The sequence below is a fragment of the Dermacentor variabilis genome, chromosome 5, assembly GCF_050947875.1.
Source record: "Dermacentor variabilis isolate Ectoservices chromosome 5, ASM5094787v1, whole genome shotgun sequence".
Taxonomy (NCBI): Eukaryota; Metazoa; Arthropoda; class Arachnida; order Ixodida; family Ixodidae; genus Dermacentor; species Dermacentor variabilis.
Genome location: NC_134572.1, coordinates 175519311 through 175536793, shown reverse-complemented (window position 1 = coordinate 175536793; position 17483 = coordinate 175519311). Strand labels below are relative to the sequence as shown.

The following is a 17483-nucleotide window of genomic DNA, read 5'->3' as shown; positions in this document are numbered from 1 at the left end:
CTATACACTGCACCAACAAGGTAAGTAACACTCGCATAAGTAATTTTGCACCAAACTGTTTCAGGCAAAGTGCACTCGACCGTTACTGCATCTATAGATCTTTTGACAATGATTGCAACACCCCCACCACGAGTATCCCTGTCCCATCTGAACATCTGGTAATTTGGGGGTACCATACAGTGACTAGGCACACCGTTGTTTAGCCATGTTTCGCTTACGACGAGTACGTGTGGACTTTCTGTCAGTAATACATATTCTAATTCGGTTACTTTGTTAAAAAGGCTACGAGCATTCAAAGATAAGATTCGTAGCTATGACGGGGTGAGTTCAGGCATTGATTCGCTGGAATTATCCGAGATGTCAGAGCCATCATGAGAGTTGCCTGCTTTTCTAGTGCGTTGCTTGAACTTATCTCGGGAGTTCAGGAGCGAGCGTGCGTTCTTCTCGTTGTCCCATGTGTATAACTTGTCATTTATTTTGAGCTTGTCGTCGATCAAAAAGACTTTCTTGCCCTGCGCCCTTTCAGCAGAGGCACTTTCCCACAACTTCCTTCGCACCGCTACCGTTTCCTTTGCATAATCATTGCTTACACTAACCGATTGTCCTTTCAGTTTATTGCAGTTCTTTAGCACTTGTTGCTTTTCTCTGCTGTTATAAAATTTCATAATAATTGGCCTAGGTCGTTCTTTGTTCTTTTTCCCTATACGATGAATTTTTTCGACGGTTTTTACTTCAACTCCCAGCGTGTCGTGAAAAATTTTATCTATGACAGCTGCCTTTAACTCCGTCTCTGAATCGCCGATTTTTTCAGAAACACCAAAAACCAGCAGATTGTTACGACGACTATAGTTTTCATATTCAGTCAATTTCCTGGCCTGTTGCTGAACTGTTACCTCAAGATATTCAATTCTTTTGTTCAATTCTTGTATCACTGCCAAGGAATCAGTCAGTCTATCAGTCTTTTCATTAAGTTGACCAATATCCTTGCTGATATTAGTCAACCGGCAGTCAGACGCGGCTTGATTATCAATAATCGTCTGTAACAGTTCAGCTGTCTTAGGCCCGGGGTTTTCTTCTATGTCTCCCGACATCAACAGCATCAGCACGGACCAACAGTCAATAGCAATGCAATGAAGCCTACCAGGGCACGGCAGGACAACTAAAAATCTATTGTCACTATGGTAACAGCAGTCTGTGGATGGGGAACCAACCTGCACAAACAGCAGCAGCGGGTGAGCCATGCTGTCCGCAGGCCAGATGCCGTGCCCTCTGATCTGGTCGGTGTCGCGTCGTTCCTTAAGTAGATCGGCTGCTGGTGACGTCACACCTCGTGGTCGATATCCCTTGAATGTGCTGTTGCTTGTAACGTGGCCCGCGCAAAGCATCAATGGTTGTATCACGGTGATGTTGGTCGTTGATACCGGGGTGGGCGTTGCATGCAAAATCCACGGCAGAACCTGCACAAACAGCAGCAGCGGGTGAGCCATGCTGTCCGCAGGCCAGATGCCGTGCCCTCTGATCTGGTCGGTGTCGCGTCGTTCCTTAAGTAGATCGGCTGCTGGTGACGTCACACCTCGTGGTCGATATCCCTTGAATGTGCTGTTGCTTGTAACGTGGCCCGCGCAAAGCATCAATGGTTGTATCACGGTGATGTTGGTCGTTGATACCGGGGTGGGCGTTGCATGCAAAATCCACGGCAGAACCTGCACAAACAGCAGCAGCGGGTGAGCCATGCTGTCCGCAGGCCAGATGCCGTGCCCTCTGATCTGGTCGGTGTCGCGTCGTTCCTTAAGTAGATCGGCTGCTGGTGACGTCACACCTCGTGGTCGATATCCCTTGAATGTGCTGTTGCTTGTAACGTGGCCCGCGCAAAGCATCAATGGTTGTATCACGGTGATGTTGGTCGTTGATACCGGGGTGGGCGTTGCATGCAAAATCCACGGCAGAACCTGCACAAACAGCAGCAGCGGGTGAGCCATGCTGTCCGCAGGCCAGATGCCGTGCCCTCTGATGATGGGTATGTTTGTCACTTGGCGACCTTCTGTGCTGCAATTTATTGTCCTTTGTGTGAAGCTTTTGAACCATGGGTAAAAATCTAGTAAAAGAAACAATTCCTGTTAGGCACCTGCATCTGCCTTAAGGAGCTGTCATATGCAAAAGTGAAGTATGAAGTGCAAACACTTTGGCCTAATATATGCCTTGTGCTAAAACAGCAACTTCTAAGCAGGCATTTACACCCAATGCAACTGCTTCTAAGATGGTAGACTAAATTTTTGGTTGGCCCTTTCAGTGTAAAAAAAGCCACAGTGCTCAACCATGGTCCTAGAAGAGAATAAGGCACCATTGCAAATTTCTTAAAGGCATTGCGACGACATAGGAATGTCCCAAACACTGCTTGGTCTAAAACATGGTTGTGGCTACAGACATAAAGCTTTTCGAAAGCTTTCTCACACTACATTTTGCATTTCCGTTTACTCACTTGCTGTCAAACCTTGCTTTAATGAAATCGCAACCAACATGAACATACCTTTGCTCAATTGAAGTGCATATTCTTCCCGATTGTTAGCAAGAAACATTCCCAGGTTTACTTCATTATATCTGAAAATTTGTCTGTTAGCTATATCGAAGTTCAACTGCAACACAACACTTAAGGCAAGAAAATAAATTATGGCTAAAGCTGCCACACAATGAGAGTAAAACTTATTCACCAAATTTAAGGTGTTTTATAATTTGCTTGCACCAGCTGAACCAGGTCACGAGGTACTGCACCCTGACATTCGTGACAGCGGTGCAACAATGACACCCTCTGAACCATGCTAGTGATTGTTTTTCTGCACCCTGCCTGCTGACATTGCAGACTTCGTGCATGTGTGCAGCTGCAAAGCAGAAGTGCAGCAGACGACACAGCACGCGGGCGTAAGCGCTGCTGAAACCCTGCTTAGTGCGTTCGCTGTGTCCGTACGGTAATGTGACGTGTTTATGCCTCAGAAACTAACCATACTTGCAGTTCAGGACCTCAAACTGACATGGATGGTGCCACTTTTAGGCGGACAAAATATAATGCCTGCACCATGTCTGCACCCCAGCATTCATTTTGATGCCACATTGTTAAAATTATGGGGTTTAACGTGCTAAAAGCACTTTCTGATTATGAGGCACGCCGTAGTGGAGGACTCCGGAAATTTCGACCACCTGGGGTTCTTTAACGTGCACCTAAATCTAAGTACACGGGTATTTTCGCATTTCGCCCCCATCGAAATGCGGCCGCCGTGACCGGGATTCGATCCCGTGACCTCGTGCTCAGCAGCCTAACACCATAGCCACTGAGCAACCACGGCGGGTGACGCCACATTGTGCCTGCACCACTGAAGTTGAGCTTAAGTCTGATGCCCTGCTGTGAACTGGTTCACAGTCGTGCAGGTGAATCGAACGGACCTTTAGTATACCGCCAGCAGTGACACTGTTCACATTTGATAAGGGGTGTGCGAATATTCAAAACCTTAGAATATCAAATTAAAAACCGTATGTACTCGTGTGATGGCCGCACCCAGAACTTTGTGAAAAAAGTCCACAAAAAATATATTTAAAAATTACCTGTGTATAAGCCGCACCCTTGATTTTTGAGAAGGTTGGGAGTGTTAACTGTTGAGTGGTGCCGGAATTCCTAAGCTTTGTTTTTTTTTTTTAATCGGTGGCAAAGCAAGGCTGCCGTGCTGAGTTTTCGGCACTTCCAGGTAGCAAAAGCACAGACCGAGATTTAGCAGCTGCCTCCGAGACTCACTGGTCTGTAGTGCGTCACCATTCTTACCAGCTGGCATGTGACGTGCTACGAGAATAGCCAAGAATAGCCCGAGCCAGTGCGAGTACTGTAGTTCTAATAAAGGCAAGTACCACCAAAAATATTTGCGTAATTTTTTTTTCTACCAGTAATGCCCGCAGCCCTTAATTACACACCAATCTTGGAAAAAAACCTGCATTAACTATACGAGTGTATACAGTACTTATTCTCCTATTCAATTAAGTACTAATATTGAACAGTCGTTATTTGCATTGCAACTCTGAATATTTCCTGAATAGTTCTTGAAGTTCCAGTTGTGCACGATCGAGCATGAAACTGAAGCAAAAATGTAACAAATTTCATCCCTGTCACAGTGGACATAAACAAGGGGAAGTTACATAGAGCGTGCCACGTCCCTCAAGGAGCCAGACTTTTCCAGCCAACCACAATCGTTCAGACTCAAATTTTGTTCAGACATCACATTTAGCGATGGGTATTGTTTGGTATTATTTATAGACGCTGCAACTGTGTGTTCCCTAGGGGTTCAATCTAAAGACGCTCAATTGCAGCACTGTGTGGTATTATAGTGACACCATCTGCCACAACCATTCCAACTAGAGAAAACGTGGTTTCTTCTCTCTGCCATAGCTGGAGTCAAACGTGCATTCACGTTTTATTCTCAAAGGTATACAGATTCTAAAGGGCTGACAGGGCTGCCTTTTAGACCTTCCTTCCACTAATTCACTACCATGCCTGCTCCAAAGAGCCTCGCTTATTTGTTTTTAATGCTCCATTTGAGCTTTCAATTATGTGTGCTCTATAATGTGCAATGTAACGACAGAAACTTTCTAACATACCCGATACTAAGGATGTCAACAACATTAGGAAACATTATGGGAGGAAAGGCATTCATTATACCAAAACTATTTGATAATCGATTAGAGTTACTTTCACCAATATTCAATTCATATTCGATGCAGTCTCAACAGTTGCTATTTACGCACACCTAGATGTGATAAAACTGTAAGCCACAACATGAGTGTTTGTTATAATGCATTCCATTATAAAAATATAACAAATTCCATCTTGCACGCTGTTGCAGTTAAAAACTTATCCAAGAAGCCAGCCAATTGGAACCTCTGATGCAAGAGCACCACCCTTCGCCCTACACTTCCGTTTCCTCACGTAGCAGGCAATGGTACAAAGGCTAAAGAGACTGCTTGCATTTGCTTCATATAAATTAATATAACATTGTATCATACTTATCTGTCACAAAATATGATACATCAGCTGGAAGACCTCGCTGATCTGAACCCTCTTACCACCAAATGAGCGCAATGACATGTTTCTGTGACCAGTAGTCACAGCTCACTGCTTGCGCTCATGACCAACAACGGTATGACGCTCCATCGACCAGCTGCCGCTGTTAATCGCCGCTGCGCACAATGAAGGTAGACGGCTAGCATCAGCCAGCCGCCCACAACCGGTGACCTCTGGACGTGATTCGCTGCTCATCCCCTTCCTTGGTGGCCATTGCGAGCATCTGCTACAAACATAACCTGATGTTCGCAACCTATCACAATAAGTACACACTTACTCCGTATAAACTGTTGCAGGTCAAGAACGACTGCACTGTGAAATGAATGCAGTGAGACTTCTATGACTGCATTATTTGCATAGCTTCCACAGCTTTGCCTGTTAATTTGACAGAGTACATGGCGACTGCAGAAAGCTGTGTCGACTCAGTTGCTGCATACAGTCACCTCCAGAGAAACACAAGAAGCTTTATGTGAATGCTCAGTGCATTTATGAACAAGCATGCAGGTGTCAACAGGTGTTTGAACATGACCAGCTTGCTAACGCTTCGAACAAAAGAATATGTCACCACCTTTCAGGCATATTTTAAGACAAAGAAAAACTAAGATTAGGCCAGCATGGAGACACACGCATCAAACAGTTCACCCTTGTGTAGCAGTGTTATGCTAAAGCATCTTTAACAGTAGCAAACATTCTTATCAATGCCCTTGGCCTAGTTGCATCCAGATTAGCCCACACACCAATCGTACAGTTGGTGCACAAACATGGCTGGAAGCGCTGATTCTTAGACGTGCTCTCACGGTTCAGTTCACTACAGTGCAGAAACTGCTTCACAAACGTGTGGTAGTGTCGCTGTTCGATTTTTCTCACAGCACCATTAAATGCATCAAATTTTGCCACTTCACACACACACAGTTCCAGTGGCTCGCCTTTTAAGGTTGTTTTAACAACCATACGTAGTGGATTTGAAGCACAGGATGTCCAACCAAACGTTGCTCACTTCAAAGTTCACTGGACTTGATTGCCTTTCCACACTATAGTCCTTGCACACAGCAATGTTTGATCACTGACCCCCACATCAGAATTACAAGTGGCCTAATATGGAGATTCCAAAAGAAATAACTGGTGCTGCTGGGGCTGTCGGTGGCTACCGTCCTGGCAGTGGAGTGGCCCGTGTTCCTCCTTCTTGATCGGCAGTTGTCTGCCCCGGTGACTGGGGGTAGTGCTGTCCGTACAGACCAACACAGAACAATCCAGATATGCCGACGAGCACCACAGTCGACGAAGTGTTGAACAGCTCACGGTACTGGAAGTGGAGCACCCACATGATGCCCAGTGTGGCTGCAAACAGCGGCCACATGAGAGCGCCAAGGTTGAGGTCGCCTTCGCTGTTGGAATTTGCCGACGAAGTATCACTTTGCACAATGGGTGCTGTTGAGATATGCACATGTACGACACAGCCATCACTAAGCCCACAGGATGAAAGACGTGCATTGTCATCGCGAAGCTGCCCTCCATTGTAGATGAGACGCACCAGCCGTTGGTCCGCCAATTCTGCAGAAAAATGGCGCCTGCAAAACCCATGAGACTGAGCATGAATTTCAGTAGAACTAAGGTGCTAGGCAAGTTGGATTCCATTCACTGTGGTTAAACAGTGCAGCAAACAACAGACTTGGTGCTCATATTGTACACCCTTTGTCTGTCGCATTTGTTAACCACAATGATTCAGCGTATTTCACATTAGTTGCAGTATCTTTCCGTGTACTATAATGGGCAAAAAGAACACTGAACACTATAGAGCACCTTTTGCAACTAACAACTCAAAAATTCAGTTTTGCATCACCACTTACAAGCTAAGCAAACAGGCTAAAATCATGTCAGCATTGCAGGAAGTGGCGAAAATAAAAAAGACAGAATGCATCTTTGTTAGCCCTACTTTCTTTTCATAATATTTGTCTATGATAACGTAGTAAAATCAAAAGCTTCCAAGCCCCTTGCGAGTGTCAGAATCGTTCACCAGGCCCTGTTGAAGGGCTCCTGTTAAAATGCATAGCACTCCAAATGACAGATGAGAGTCCTGAAACTTTGAACCTACAGGACTCTAGAGTGAGTGAGTGAGTGAGTGAGTGAGTGAGTGAGTGAGTGAGTGAGTGAGTGAGTGAGTGAGTGAGTGAGTGAGTGAGTGAGTGAAACAAGTTTATTTGGTCCACAATAGATTCAAGCAAACAGGACATTTTGGGAAACTTTTGCAATGCTGCTGCGACAAGAATGTGGTATGGGGACGCACACAGCATCGAACGTGCAAGTGGGCATTTATTTTCCTGAGAGTAGCAGCATACACACCCTACACCAGGAAAGCCAAACAGAAGGAAATAGCAAAGCAAAAGCATGAAATTAAATTTGCAAACTTGCCACTTGTGTCCGGGAAAGGAATTTGCGTTCTTCCCTTGTCAAAGCACAAGAGGCTATGCTGACACATGTGTCAATGCACAGAAATTTCTTGTACTTTAATAACTTGTCATAAGCCTTTGTTCTTCATTAACTAATACAGAAAGTTGGAAGAAAAGCAGATTGCACCATGACAATGTGTACCGAGGTGTTCACTGAGAACATTTATGACATATCTGTGCACTAGACAACAACTTATTGAGACGTTCATTAGTTTGACACCACTATGAACCCCAATGACAGGTTAAATCATGTGCTGTGGCTTTGATAACTAGGGAAAATGCTGCACATTTCACCACATTCTAACTTACTGCTCCAGCTGCTTTTGAAGCACGAGAGTAGCAGCTAGAGGCTCTCGTGGTATAGCATGGCATCTAAAGCAATACAGGAATACCCACATGATTGTAATGGTTTCGAATAAACTGCAGAGTCAAGCAATTAAGTGCGAAATTCTAAATCCCCCATTGCTGGTAGAGAAGTAACATTTATCTGGTTTGTTCACTGAAGTCTCGACTAGTGACTGGACGAGTCCATCTATCACAACCAAGAGGTGTAGTGCTGACAAGTCACTTAATCATGGAGAACAAGTGACTCTAGCCAATTCAACATCTAACAACCATTTAGCTTTAATAAGCTACTGACAGAAACAGAGAGAACACTTCAGAAGAATCAAGTGTTGGGAGAGTCAGTACATATGGAGAAATTCGTAACAGCACACTAAAGGTGTCATCGTGCACTTTCATCCTTGCTGTCCTGTTACTAGTTTTCTTTTGAGAGATCTCAGGAATTCAAATGATATGAACCACATCATACTTATGTTAAGAAAACCCAAAAATGCATTAACAGTGCACCTCTAGCATTGCTTGCATTCAGTATGTATGTACAGAAGTTTAACAGCATCAAGCAAAGGAAGCTGCAATCAAATTTTCATTAGTGTGGTCTTTTTTTTTAATTCAACTACATTGAAAAGTCATGAAATGTTCAAGTTTACTCATCAACGATGTCAGTTTTACAAAGAATTGTATACAAAATTAGTAATACACAGGGAGCCCTAAAGTTAGAAACTGTCAGGGGGACTCCCATACATGAACAAAATGAAAAAAAAAGAGCTATAGATCAAGCATTGGTTACGGTGACTTTACAGAAAATTCGAAATGATGAGGAACCAGTGTAAGAAACAAGAAAATATAAAGCTGTTTAGTAAGCTGTCAACACTTGTTAAATTGTGAGGTTTTATGTGTGACAACTACGACACGATTATCAGGCACACCATAGTGGGGGACTGCAGATTAAGTTTAAGAACCTGGGGTTCTTAAAAAGTGCATAGAATACACGGTACCTGGGTGGTGTCACATTTTGTGCACATCGAAGTATGACCACCATGGCTGGGACTTGATCCCGTACCGCCAGGCTTAGCAGCACAGCGTGTATCAATGCTTGTTGAGCATCTCAGCATGTGCATATTTACAGTGGCAAGGAATTGCGGCACCATCTTTCATACATTAGGTGAATTATGGCTATTTATGTTTGAAATTTCAGTGCATACCTTTATTTTCTTTTTTTTTTTTTTTTTTGCCTTTCAACTTTACATGTCCTGCAAGGATGAATTAACCCAAATGCACAGCCTTTGTAAAGAGAAACAAAGCCACTTGGAGAATGAGTGTTTGGTGGGCCCTTGACAGGTCTTGTCGCACCCATAATGCCCCTGGTGCTTCTTGCCTCCCTCTCCAGAGCTTCCGTGTGTCGACTTTGTTTCTTTTGACAGAGGACTGTAGGCAGTTGACATGTTAAAACCATCAGTTGGGTTGTGATATTTCTGACAGTCAGCACTGTTGAGGGCATTCCAGCAATACTTCAAAGGTGGCGTAAGACAGGTACTAAGCATTATTTCTAGCATAAACAGGTCCCACTGGTTATAAGGATGCCAGGATGGCACTATTACATCCACTTGTTTCATAATTACAGTTTTAAAACCGAGTAAGGTTGCAGATTTGGCTAGATGGTAATTCATTCTTGCTGCAGCAAGTTCATACCATGAAGTTCGTACCACTGTGTAGCATAGAGCGGAGACAAAAACAAAAGAAAAGCGTACGAGCAGTCAGTTTCAGTTTCTGTCATGTCTGTCTTTTGTCTCCACTTCAAGCTACACACCTTTGCAACAAGAATGTTTAAAGCTAACTAGCGTAACCTTAGTAGCGCTGCAAGAGTGCTCTGAAATGACCGTTTAAGCATGCCACAGCAAACACATAGTCAGAACAGTGCTTTGACACGCTAAGCAGTGCAATTGCCAGTGAGGTAAAAAGATTTGTGCAATGTACTGGGAATGCACAAATAACAGAAACATCATGCAGTGATGAACAATGGGCAAGCAAGGGCTTCGCGCTGGATTCAGCATTTTGGCACGGTCTTCAGCGAGGCAACAACCTGTTTTTGTTGCAAAGGTGTGTGGCATAACATGGAGCGGCAATGGTGTCCAGCTGAAAACAAGTCCCCTTGCGAAAACATTGGCTCCAAACTCGGGCATCTTTTGCTTGCCCACCACTCATCACTTGTTCTCGCCTTCTTTTGAACAATTCATTGCTTTGTTGTTTCGTTTAGAAGCATCATAGAAATAAGTAGGACACAAGTGCTTACCTCTTGAACGATCCTACGGTCTCATCTGGCCTGCCTCTAACGCAGCGCTCGGTGTCATTCAAGTACTTGAGACGAATGGCAAAACCCTCTTCCTCCTCTTCTGGTGCTGCTGCCGCTGGTTCGTCACCGGCACTGTCATTGGCCTGGGCCGAGTCTTCGGAGTCCGGCTCCACCGCATCCACGCCGCTTATGCTCTCGATACGACAGTTCCTTTCTATGAACTCGAGTCTCCGCTGACGAACAACGTCGGGGCTCACCGGTACCTGGGCAGCTTCAGGACCGCGTTCTTCGCAATCGTGCTGTGGCTGGGTGTTGTCACCTCGACCCGAACTAGCGGAATCGTTTGAAGCCGGTTCCACCGCTTCACTGACGCCGCTGGCGACCTCCGTCTGTCTGGGCGACGCGTGGTCCCCGGATGCCGCGGGCACAACACGAGTGCTGCCATTCTGCGCAGAGTTGACGTCCCGCCTCGTACGCTGTTGGGGACAGTGTAAACAGTCGATGTCAGTGTGACATGCGCGCCGTCGTGTAAGGAACACGGTTCAAATGACGAAGTCATCCAGAGCAAGTCGACACGAAAATCATCGGATGGTACGAACTCTCTCATCCCACATAGCGCGCGTGAGAAAACGCAAGACAAATGATAAGCACAGGACAAACATGGGTCCTCTAATTACTGCACGTCAGTGGTTAGTATCTGCGCTACTACCAGACAAAGCCCTCACCACCATTTTTACAGTAGCATCACGAGCAAATGGTTGTCCGAGACAAATACTGTATACATCGCGGGCATAGGAAGCACGGGAAGCATATCTGAAGCACTCGAAGTCAGCCTAAAGCAAAAAATTCATCTGCATGCACGATCAGCTGCCACAGTGGCATCATGAAACTTGCGCCGATGAAGTAATGAAGCAAAACTCGCCTGATTCTGCGATCCGCTGCGTGGCCGAAAGCTCGACTGGATGTAGAACGCCACAAGCAACCCGGCGACTAGCGTCAAGGAGACGGAGGCAAACAGCAGCACCTCGTCACCAATTCCTTCGATCACCGTGGCACCGACTTCGGACATCTTAACTGCATAACAGTACACGAACGTGTTGTGTGCATAGCACGCGCGGTTACGGCGCACCCATAAAGCACGTTAGGGCGTTACGCCTGTAAAACTTGTTCACGGGGCAGATTCATTTTTTTTGCTTATGCTCCGCTTAACCATAGGCAATGAAGGGACGTGGCCGTGCAAGCAAGCCAGTCGTCAAAATTCTTTAAGAAAACGCCGATACACGTACGTGTGTGTACTCACGGGATTGTCTAAACTAATAGAGTGCTCTTGTGGAGCATTGCTGCGAAGGGTAGACGAAGAGTGCCAGCTGACAAGCAACTGTTCAAAACGCTGCGGCTGCAAAGTTAGCGATTGTATTAATTAAATGGGACTACGTTACGATCAAGAGCAATAAACGAAGATTGTCGGCACTGTGGGAGTGTCGGGTTTGAGGGTTTGTGCCCACTCGCCGTGTCCGTGTACGAACGCTACCCTCGACGGAAGGGTTTGAAATGCGTCGGTAAAGATGGCTGCGCGCATGGTTAGCAAAAACCGAACGTAAGCTGCTGTGCAACAAGTTAAATTGCCTGATCACACGTTCAAAATGGTTTTACGTGTGCTCTTACGGTAAGGCTGGCTATCAGATAGCATGCAGTGTTTGTGTTGTTGCTTGTCGTTGTAGCAGTAGCTGTTAGTGACAGAAGAAAACACGCATGTTGTTGGGTTCATTGATTTGCAGAGCTCTTGAAGGGTGAAGTGCTTCTCTTGCTAATCGCTCTCTTTTTGCAGATACCTCCTTCATAATGAGCAGCTCATACAAAGGGTGAGCTCGGTTTTGTCATTTCTTGGTGCCTCTAGTTGACGCTCGTGAAATAACCGCGATCTCATTGCTGTTCATTGCTTTCGTTTTTGCGTGTTCCTTCCAGCTAGCAGATTCGTACCCCTTCAGGCGTGCAGCACAGATCACTGCTCACGTAATGCTGCGTGGAAAAGCCCTCGGTGAGCGGCTGTAGCCTTGCAGTGGAGCGAGCGCGATTACGTCATACTTGCTCCGCCAAGTGCTTGAGATAGTGCACTGGGTTGCATGTCAATGCACTAAAGCCACACATGAACAGTACCTTTGTCGAATGCTTCAGGTTGACGATTCTTAATTGCTATGGACTGTCCTCACTAGTGCCATTGTCAATGAACTTCGCCAGTGAACTGCGTATCGCATGCTGTGTTGAGGGAATGTATGGTTGCGGGGGGGTGGGGGGTGGCTTGCAGTAGAATGCACTGACGTTATCGATACCGTTACAACACAGAAAAGCCTATGGAGACACCTACGTGACCTAACTATAACGCTTCACAGTCAGAATCACGTTGGCCAGAATGGTGAAGAGCGGCGTGTTATCTCGCGCAGTGCTTTGGGAGATACGTGACGTCAGTAGGTAACGCGCCCAACTCGCTATAATGGCCTACTTCGGGCGCAGCCAAAGTATGCGCTAAAAATTTTTTAACCGAGGCACACAACGTTAAACTTTACTGTCTCGCATATTTCGGGGATACCCTTGGTGTTTTTGACTGCTAGTACACTAAAGTCAGTTTTTGCAGAAACTGCTCATTTAATTAATACAGCTTTTGCAGAAACTGACAATTCATGTCAGTTGTTTCCGAAAGTGCCCAGGATGCACGCCTTAGTATTAACGCACATAAAACAAAACAGAAAACCTGAAAGAATGCAGTGGTACAAGATGCAACAAAAAATTGAATTGCATCAAATACAGAAGTCAGATCAAGAGCGAATACACGAGCTGCAAATATATAGATGGTAACGCAAGGTATTTTGTTGTGTTTCAAGACCTGTTATAGCGTTACAGGTACACGCTGAATTCACATAAAAAATTCTGTAATTATGCAGAATAAATTAATGCTTAAGAAAACTGCTCCTAAAGGTTGATACAATTCTTGCTAACAAACCTGCTACAAGCCTTACAAAACGTAAGTGATTTTGGTACATGTACTGACATTGTAGTCAGGCGCGCGCGCGCGCGCATGCACACACACACGCACGCACGCACGCACGCACACACGCACTCAATTTTTCTTCAAGCGTATATCTTGCATGCATGTGTAGCGCCTCATCTGCGTATCACTGCCTTATTTCACAGGACAGGAAAGCCTTGAACTCATGTCAACTTCTAACCTCCTGAGAACGCTGATTGAAAGGATTGGTCGAACAACCGAGAAGGCAAGGGATATGTCGACAGATAAGGTGAAAAAGTTGGAGGTACGATAACGCTTCTATATCTCGTGACCACTATACCTGCAGTAAACAAATATAAACTTTTTTCTGTTACCCACTTGGCTGTGTCAACATACGTGTCAGCTCACGCCCATTACATTTTCTCTCACTCGCTGTGTCTTTGACTTTTCAGGAGGCCATAAAAGAACTAAAGAAGAAACGAGGACTCTAGGAAATATGCGTAACGAATGGTCGGATTCGAAGTTTTGCACGTTATTTTGTACATAGTAGTCGAAGGTGCTTTCTGAAAATAAAGAAAATACATACATTGTTCCATATGTTTGGCATTGCAGATATCAACGTCACTATACTAGTAGTAAACGTTGAGCAAGCAAAAAATTTATTAGGTAAAGGCGTACGCTAGTGCAGTACAAGAAGGCAGCTTCTCTTCAAGTACGTTTCCCTTTACCATCTGATTCGAGGCCAATACCGAACTGGGTATGTGCCAGACAGGTTGTTTCGAGACAGCAAGAACAAGTCGGCAGGTATTTAGCAGTTTATTCATAGAAAGAAATGGTTTATGAATGAGTGGGGCCGAGCACAACTTTTGTTATTTATTTTACCCTGTAGATTTATTTGCAAATATTCATTGCGAATTATTATTTTTACATCGAGTGTTTATTTGTTCTGTGCTGCTCGAAAGCGACTTTAATCTGTCTGATCACCTATAAAAAAAATGTTCAGGTTTAGAGAAGGTCGAAGCACCCGTCTGGCAACCAAAGCATGGCTTACGAATTATTGAGTGCTACTACTCCATAATTTGGTTAAGTTGTAGGTGGCGCTGCAGGCGCTCAAAAGCCCTCACGCGGCGCATATGTGCATTTCTCCAAACGGCTAGGTGGGATCGGAGTGGGGGCACTGTATGCTGCTCGCGCGTTGTTGCGCTTGCGTCGCGTCTGTCTGCGTCCGTGTGCTTGCAGCGCGCCCGCTTTTGCCGTCTTCACGGGACTGCTTCTAGCGTTGCTAGCTGACAGTGTGTGTGTGTCTCAGCTGCCGTGTTTTGTGAAGATGGTGCGAGAATTTCGGTGCATGTAGGGTGGTGGGGTCAGTGGGTGCTGCGATGGAGTGTTTTGTTGTGGCCTTATGATCAGCACAAGCGATGAACAACCGAACGCAGCCGTACTACAACAACTCTCTGGCCATTCGGCAGGAGATCCAGCGCTTTGAAAGCGTTCACCCGAGCATTTATGCCATCTACGATCTTCTAGAAGTCATTCCGGATCCGTTGCTGGCTCAACAGATCCGTGAGCACGTCGTTTGCATTGAAGGTGAGTCGTGCGTTTGGCGGCGAGCAGACGAGCTCTCCAACCGCGAGCGAGGCCTAGAGGCGCTGCCGTTTCGGGCCCGGTCCGACCAAAAAGGGCTTCGGCGGAAGCTGCATTCCCGGCCTTCGCCGCTGTGCTCGGCGATTTATTTTTCGCGCACGCATCTCTACGACTACGAACGCCCACCAGACGCGCCGATGACTAACGTCGCCAAAGACCGGGATGCAATCTGCCCAGCGCACCTCGTCGTAGCTCGTGCGGAGTAAACTGTCATTTGGCTTGCGAATTCAACCAGGCGCAACGTTGCAAGCTACATTGTAGTTTTGGAAGCACAGTGTAGCACGGCCTGAGCAATCCAATTCAACATGCGTTAGCTGGTCGATCGACAGTTGCTTCGTTATTACCCGCGGCGTCGCGGTACTTTCAATTCGGTTCGTATTGTCTGCCAAACCCGTAGTACCGCAAAACGCTTGCACGCTACACATTCAAATGAAAGAAAGTGAAGTGTGGCCTGAATGGGCTTTGCAACGCAACGCTGTGTTGCCGGAAAGAAAGCGTTTCGCCAACTGCACACGACAACACATGCGTGAGACCCCTCCCCCTTGCCTGGCGTAGCGCTGCCGGAGATTATTTTCGTCGTGTTTGCTTGGCGCGGCAGTGCTTCGGCTATTTTCTTTTGGTGCCTAGGGAGGGGAGATTCCTCGCCGCTCCGTCGAATCGTCCGTAGGCCCGCGAAAGAACCGGTTTCTATGGCCAGGGCACGGATCAGCTGTAATCTGTGTTCACAGTTGTATATGGCTAGCGTACTGTGGCTGCGAAATACCAGGGGGGCGGAGGAACGTACGGCATGCCGGTGTTTATGTCCCGCCGTGGTCGGTGCACGTCGTCTGATGCGCTTCGTATCTAGGTCGCCATGCTCAAAGTGCTTTAGAAGCGGTGTTTTAACGATACGTTTTGGACGCAGTTCGTGGGAACGTGCACAGTGGCCAGGCTACATAGCTGATCGCAGGTATTGAATCCAGTTGCCTTTTATTTTTTACATTGAATGTGGGAACACTCGGCGTAGACACATCTGCATGTAGCTGTTCCACATGTGTTATCAGTAGTAAAACACCCGCAGAAGTACCGTCTCTTTGCTTTTGCTCTGCGGTTCAGTTAATCGACGAGACAGTCATCGTCTTCGCGATTGGTGCATTCCTGAAATTTTCAGCCATATCACCTGAACGTGCAGATTAGTCGCGACAGTAGCTTTAGTTTGACGGTGGGTCTTAACTCTGCACGTGGCCACTGAGAACACAGTATTCGGCAGAGTGGTAAACATAATTTCCAATGCACACGTAACCAAAGGTAAACACGTGGTATAAATGTAGTTTTAGTTTGAAAACGTGTAATTATCGCAAATTGTTTAATTACCTTTGTTGATGGCTGCTGGAATACCTGTCGGCATAATAACTGAACGTGATTTGCCGAAGGGCAGGAGGATAATGCTTCAGTTGAGTTCGACGTTCGTGGCGACGTATATGTGAATTGAAATGTTCCATAATGCTCTATAACTCTTTATTTGTTTGTCACCTAAATTACGGCTGCCTGGTTTGGGGCACAACATCTGCCACTAACATTAATCGTATCTTTCGTCTACAAAAAAGAGCCATTCGTGTTGTGTGCAAAGTGCCATTTGACTTTCCAACTAATTCATTATTTAAAGACTTAAAGATACTTAAAGCTCCTGATCTCTTGAATTTTTGCTTAGCGTTAACATATGGTAAGGAATGCCAGAAAAACATTAACCACGTCAGGTCTATAGCCAACTTGACACGAAATAGAAGCTATTATGCTACAAGATTTCCGGAATATTGGTTTGTGCCATACCCACGTACCAACTATGCGAAACAAAAGCTCTCATATACTTTACCGCATTTATTAAATAAGTTAATGAACGATGGTATTGATGTCTTTTCTCGCAGTAAAAACAAGTTAATAAATTACTTTGGTGCCTATTAGCCTTTAATGTCTGTATAAGTAGGCTTCTTTTTATTGAGTTATGTATTTTTTCTATTGCTATCTGCTGTATGTACACTTGTATGAGAACGTTTACTGTTTTTTTTTTTTCTCCATGTGTTTGTTTACTGCTGCTGCTGTCACGAGAAGGATTAAGGACTAGTCAAGTTGCTCTTTTGTAACTTTTTTCCTTATATCCTCCATAAACTTGCATATTTATGGAAATAAATTCATTCATTCATTCATTCATACCGGTACCTACAATTCACAGATTAAAAGGATGGCTGTCTGTCATCTTGAGCAGGTATTACGGCATTCAAACTTCATATTCCCACGCCATGCCACATTCTTTCTGCATTTCTTGGTATTTTGAATGTCAGCTTGCTTGTTGGAATGTTGACTCGTTGAGTACAATTTATTTCTTTATCGGCATGGGTTTTAGTAATGTAAATGAACTGAACGTTCGCTGCCGCTCATGTCCACAAGAAAAAAAGCTGCACGAGGCGGAGTGTTCTGCGTAACCATGTAGGTGCGCAGCGGGCTGTTCCTTCGGCAGAACACGCGTTGGAATCCTGCGGGGGTCATTCATAAGTAAACCACGACGCTACCTTGTATGCATGTGCACAAGCGGCGTGCTGTCCAGCAATGCTGGTCGCACGTTAACACCTCCTTTTGTCATTGTCGCTTGTAGTTGCTTTTCAAAAGGTCGACGAGTAATTT

The 17483-nt window shown here is 45.5% G+C and overlaps 3 protein-coding genes across 4 annotated transcripts in view; 2 read left to right on the top strand and 1 right to left on the bottom strand.

The window, feature by feature from the left end:
* Positions 1-5541: 5541 nt before the first annotated feature.
* Positions 5542-11246, bottom strand: LOC142583350 (uncharacterized). The gene is made up of 3 exons (XM_075693775.1): positions 11100-11246; positions 10178-10653; positions 5542-6666 (listed from the first exon to the last, which is right to left on the bottom strand). The coding sequence occupies exons 1-3, from the start codon at positions 11244-11246 to the stop codon at positions 6243-6245; spliced, it is 1047 nt and encodes a 348-aa protein (XP_075549890.1). The 3' UTR covers positions 5542-6242.
* An 83-nt stretch (positions 11247-11329) lies between these two features.
* LOC142583351 (protein NCBP2AS2 homolog) lies at positions 11330-13771 on the top strand. Of its 2 annotated transcripts, none has more exons than XM_075693776.1 (5): positions 11330-11459; positions 12006-12039; positions 12143-12215; positions 13367-13485; positions 13634-13771. In XM_075693776.1, exons 1-5 carry the CDS (start codon positions 11374-11376, stop codon positions 13670-13672), a joined length of 351 nt encoding a protein of 116 aa, XP_075549891.1. In that variant the 5' UTR covers positions 11330-11373; the 3' UTR covers positions 13673-13771. The 2 variants fall into 2 exon arrangements, with proteins under 2 accessions (XP_075549891.1, XP_075549892.1); XM_075693777.1 differs by lacking the exon at positions 11330-11459 and adding an exon at positions 11709-11843.
* A 588-nt stretch (positions 13772-14359) lies between these two features.
* Positions 14360-17483, top strand: part of LOC142583353 (centaurin-gamma-1A-like) — a 28459-nt gene continuing 25335 nt past the window's right edge. The window contains exon 1 of the mRNA XM_075693778.1: positions 14360-14768. Coding sequence (XP_075549893.1) covers positions 14600-14768 — 169 coding nt within the window. The 5' untranslated portion in view covers positions 14360-14599. The remainder of the gene's footprint in view (positions 14769-17483) is intronic.

Bases quoted from the DNA above. Each gene is read 5' to 3' on its own strand.
- LOC142583351 (XM_075693776.1), top strand. From the start codon at position 11,374: ATGCTCCGCTTAACCATAGGCAATGAAGGGACGTGGCCGTGCAAGCAA. The intron at 12,040-12,142 runs GTGAGCTCGGTT...TGTTCCTTCCAG, and splicing joins ATGAGCAGCTCATACAAAGG to CTAGCAGATTCGTACCCCTT. The intron at 13,486-13,633 runs GTACGATAACGC...TTGACTTTTCAG, and splicing joins ATAAGGTGAAAAAGTTGGAG to GAGGCCATAAAAGAACTAAA.
- LOC142583350 (XM_075693775.1), bottom strand. From the start codon at position 11,246: ATGTCCGAAGTCGGTGCCACGGTGATCGAAGGAATTGGTGACGAGGTG. The intron at 10,654-11,099 runs GCGAGTTTTGCT...TGTCCCCAACAG, and splicing joins GCAGCGGATCGCAGAATCAG to CGTACGAGGCGGGACGTCAA. The intron at 6,667-10,177 runs GTAAGCACTTGT...TGGGTTTTGCAG, and splicing joins ACCGTAGGATCGTTCAAGAG to GCGCCATTTTTCTGCAGAAT.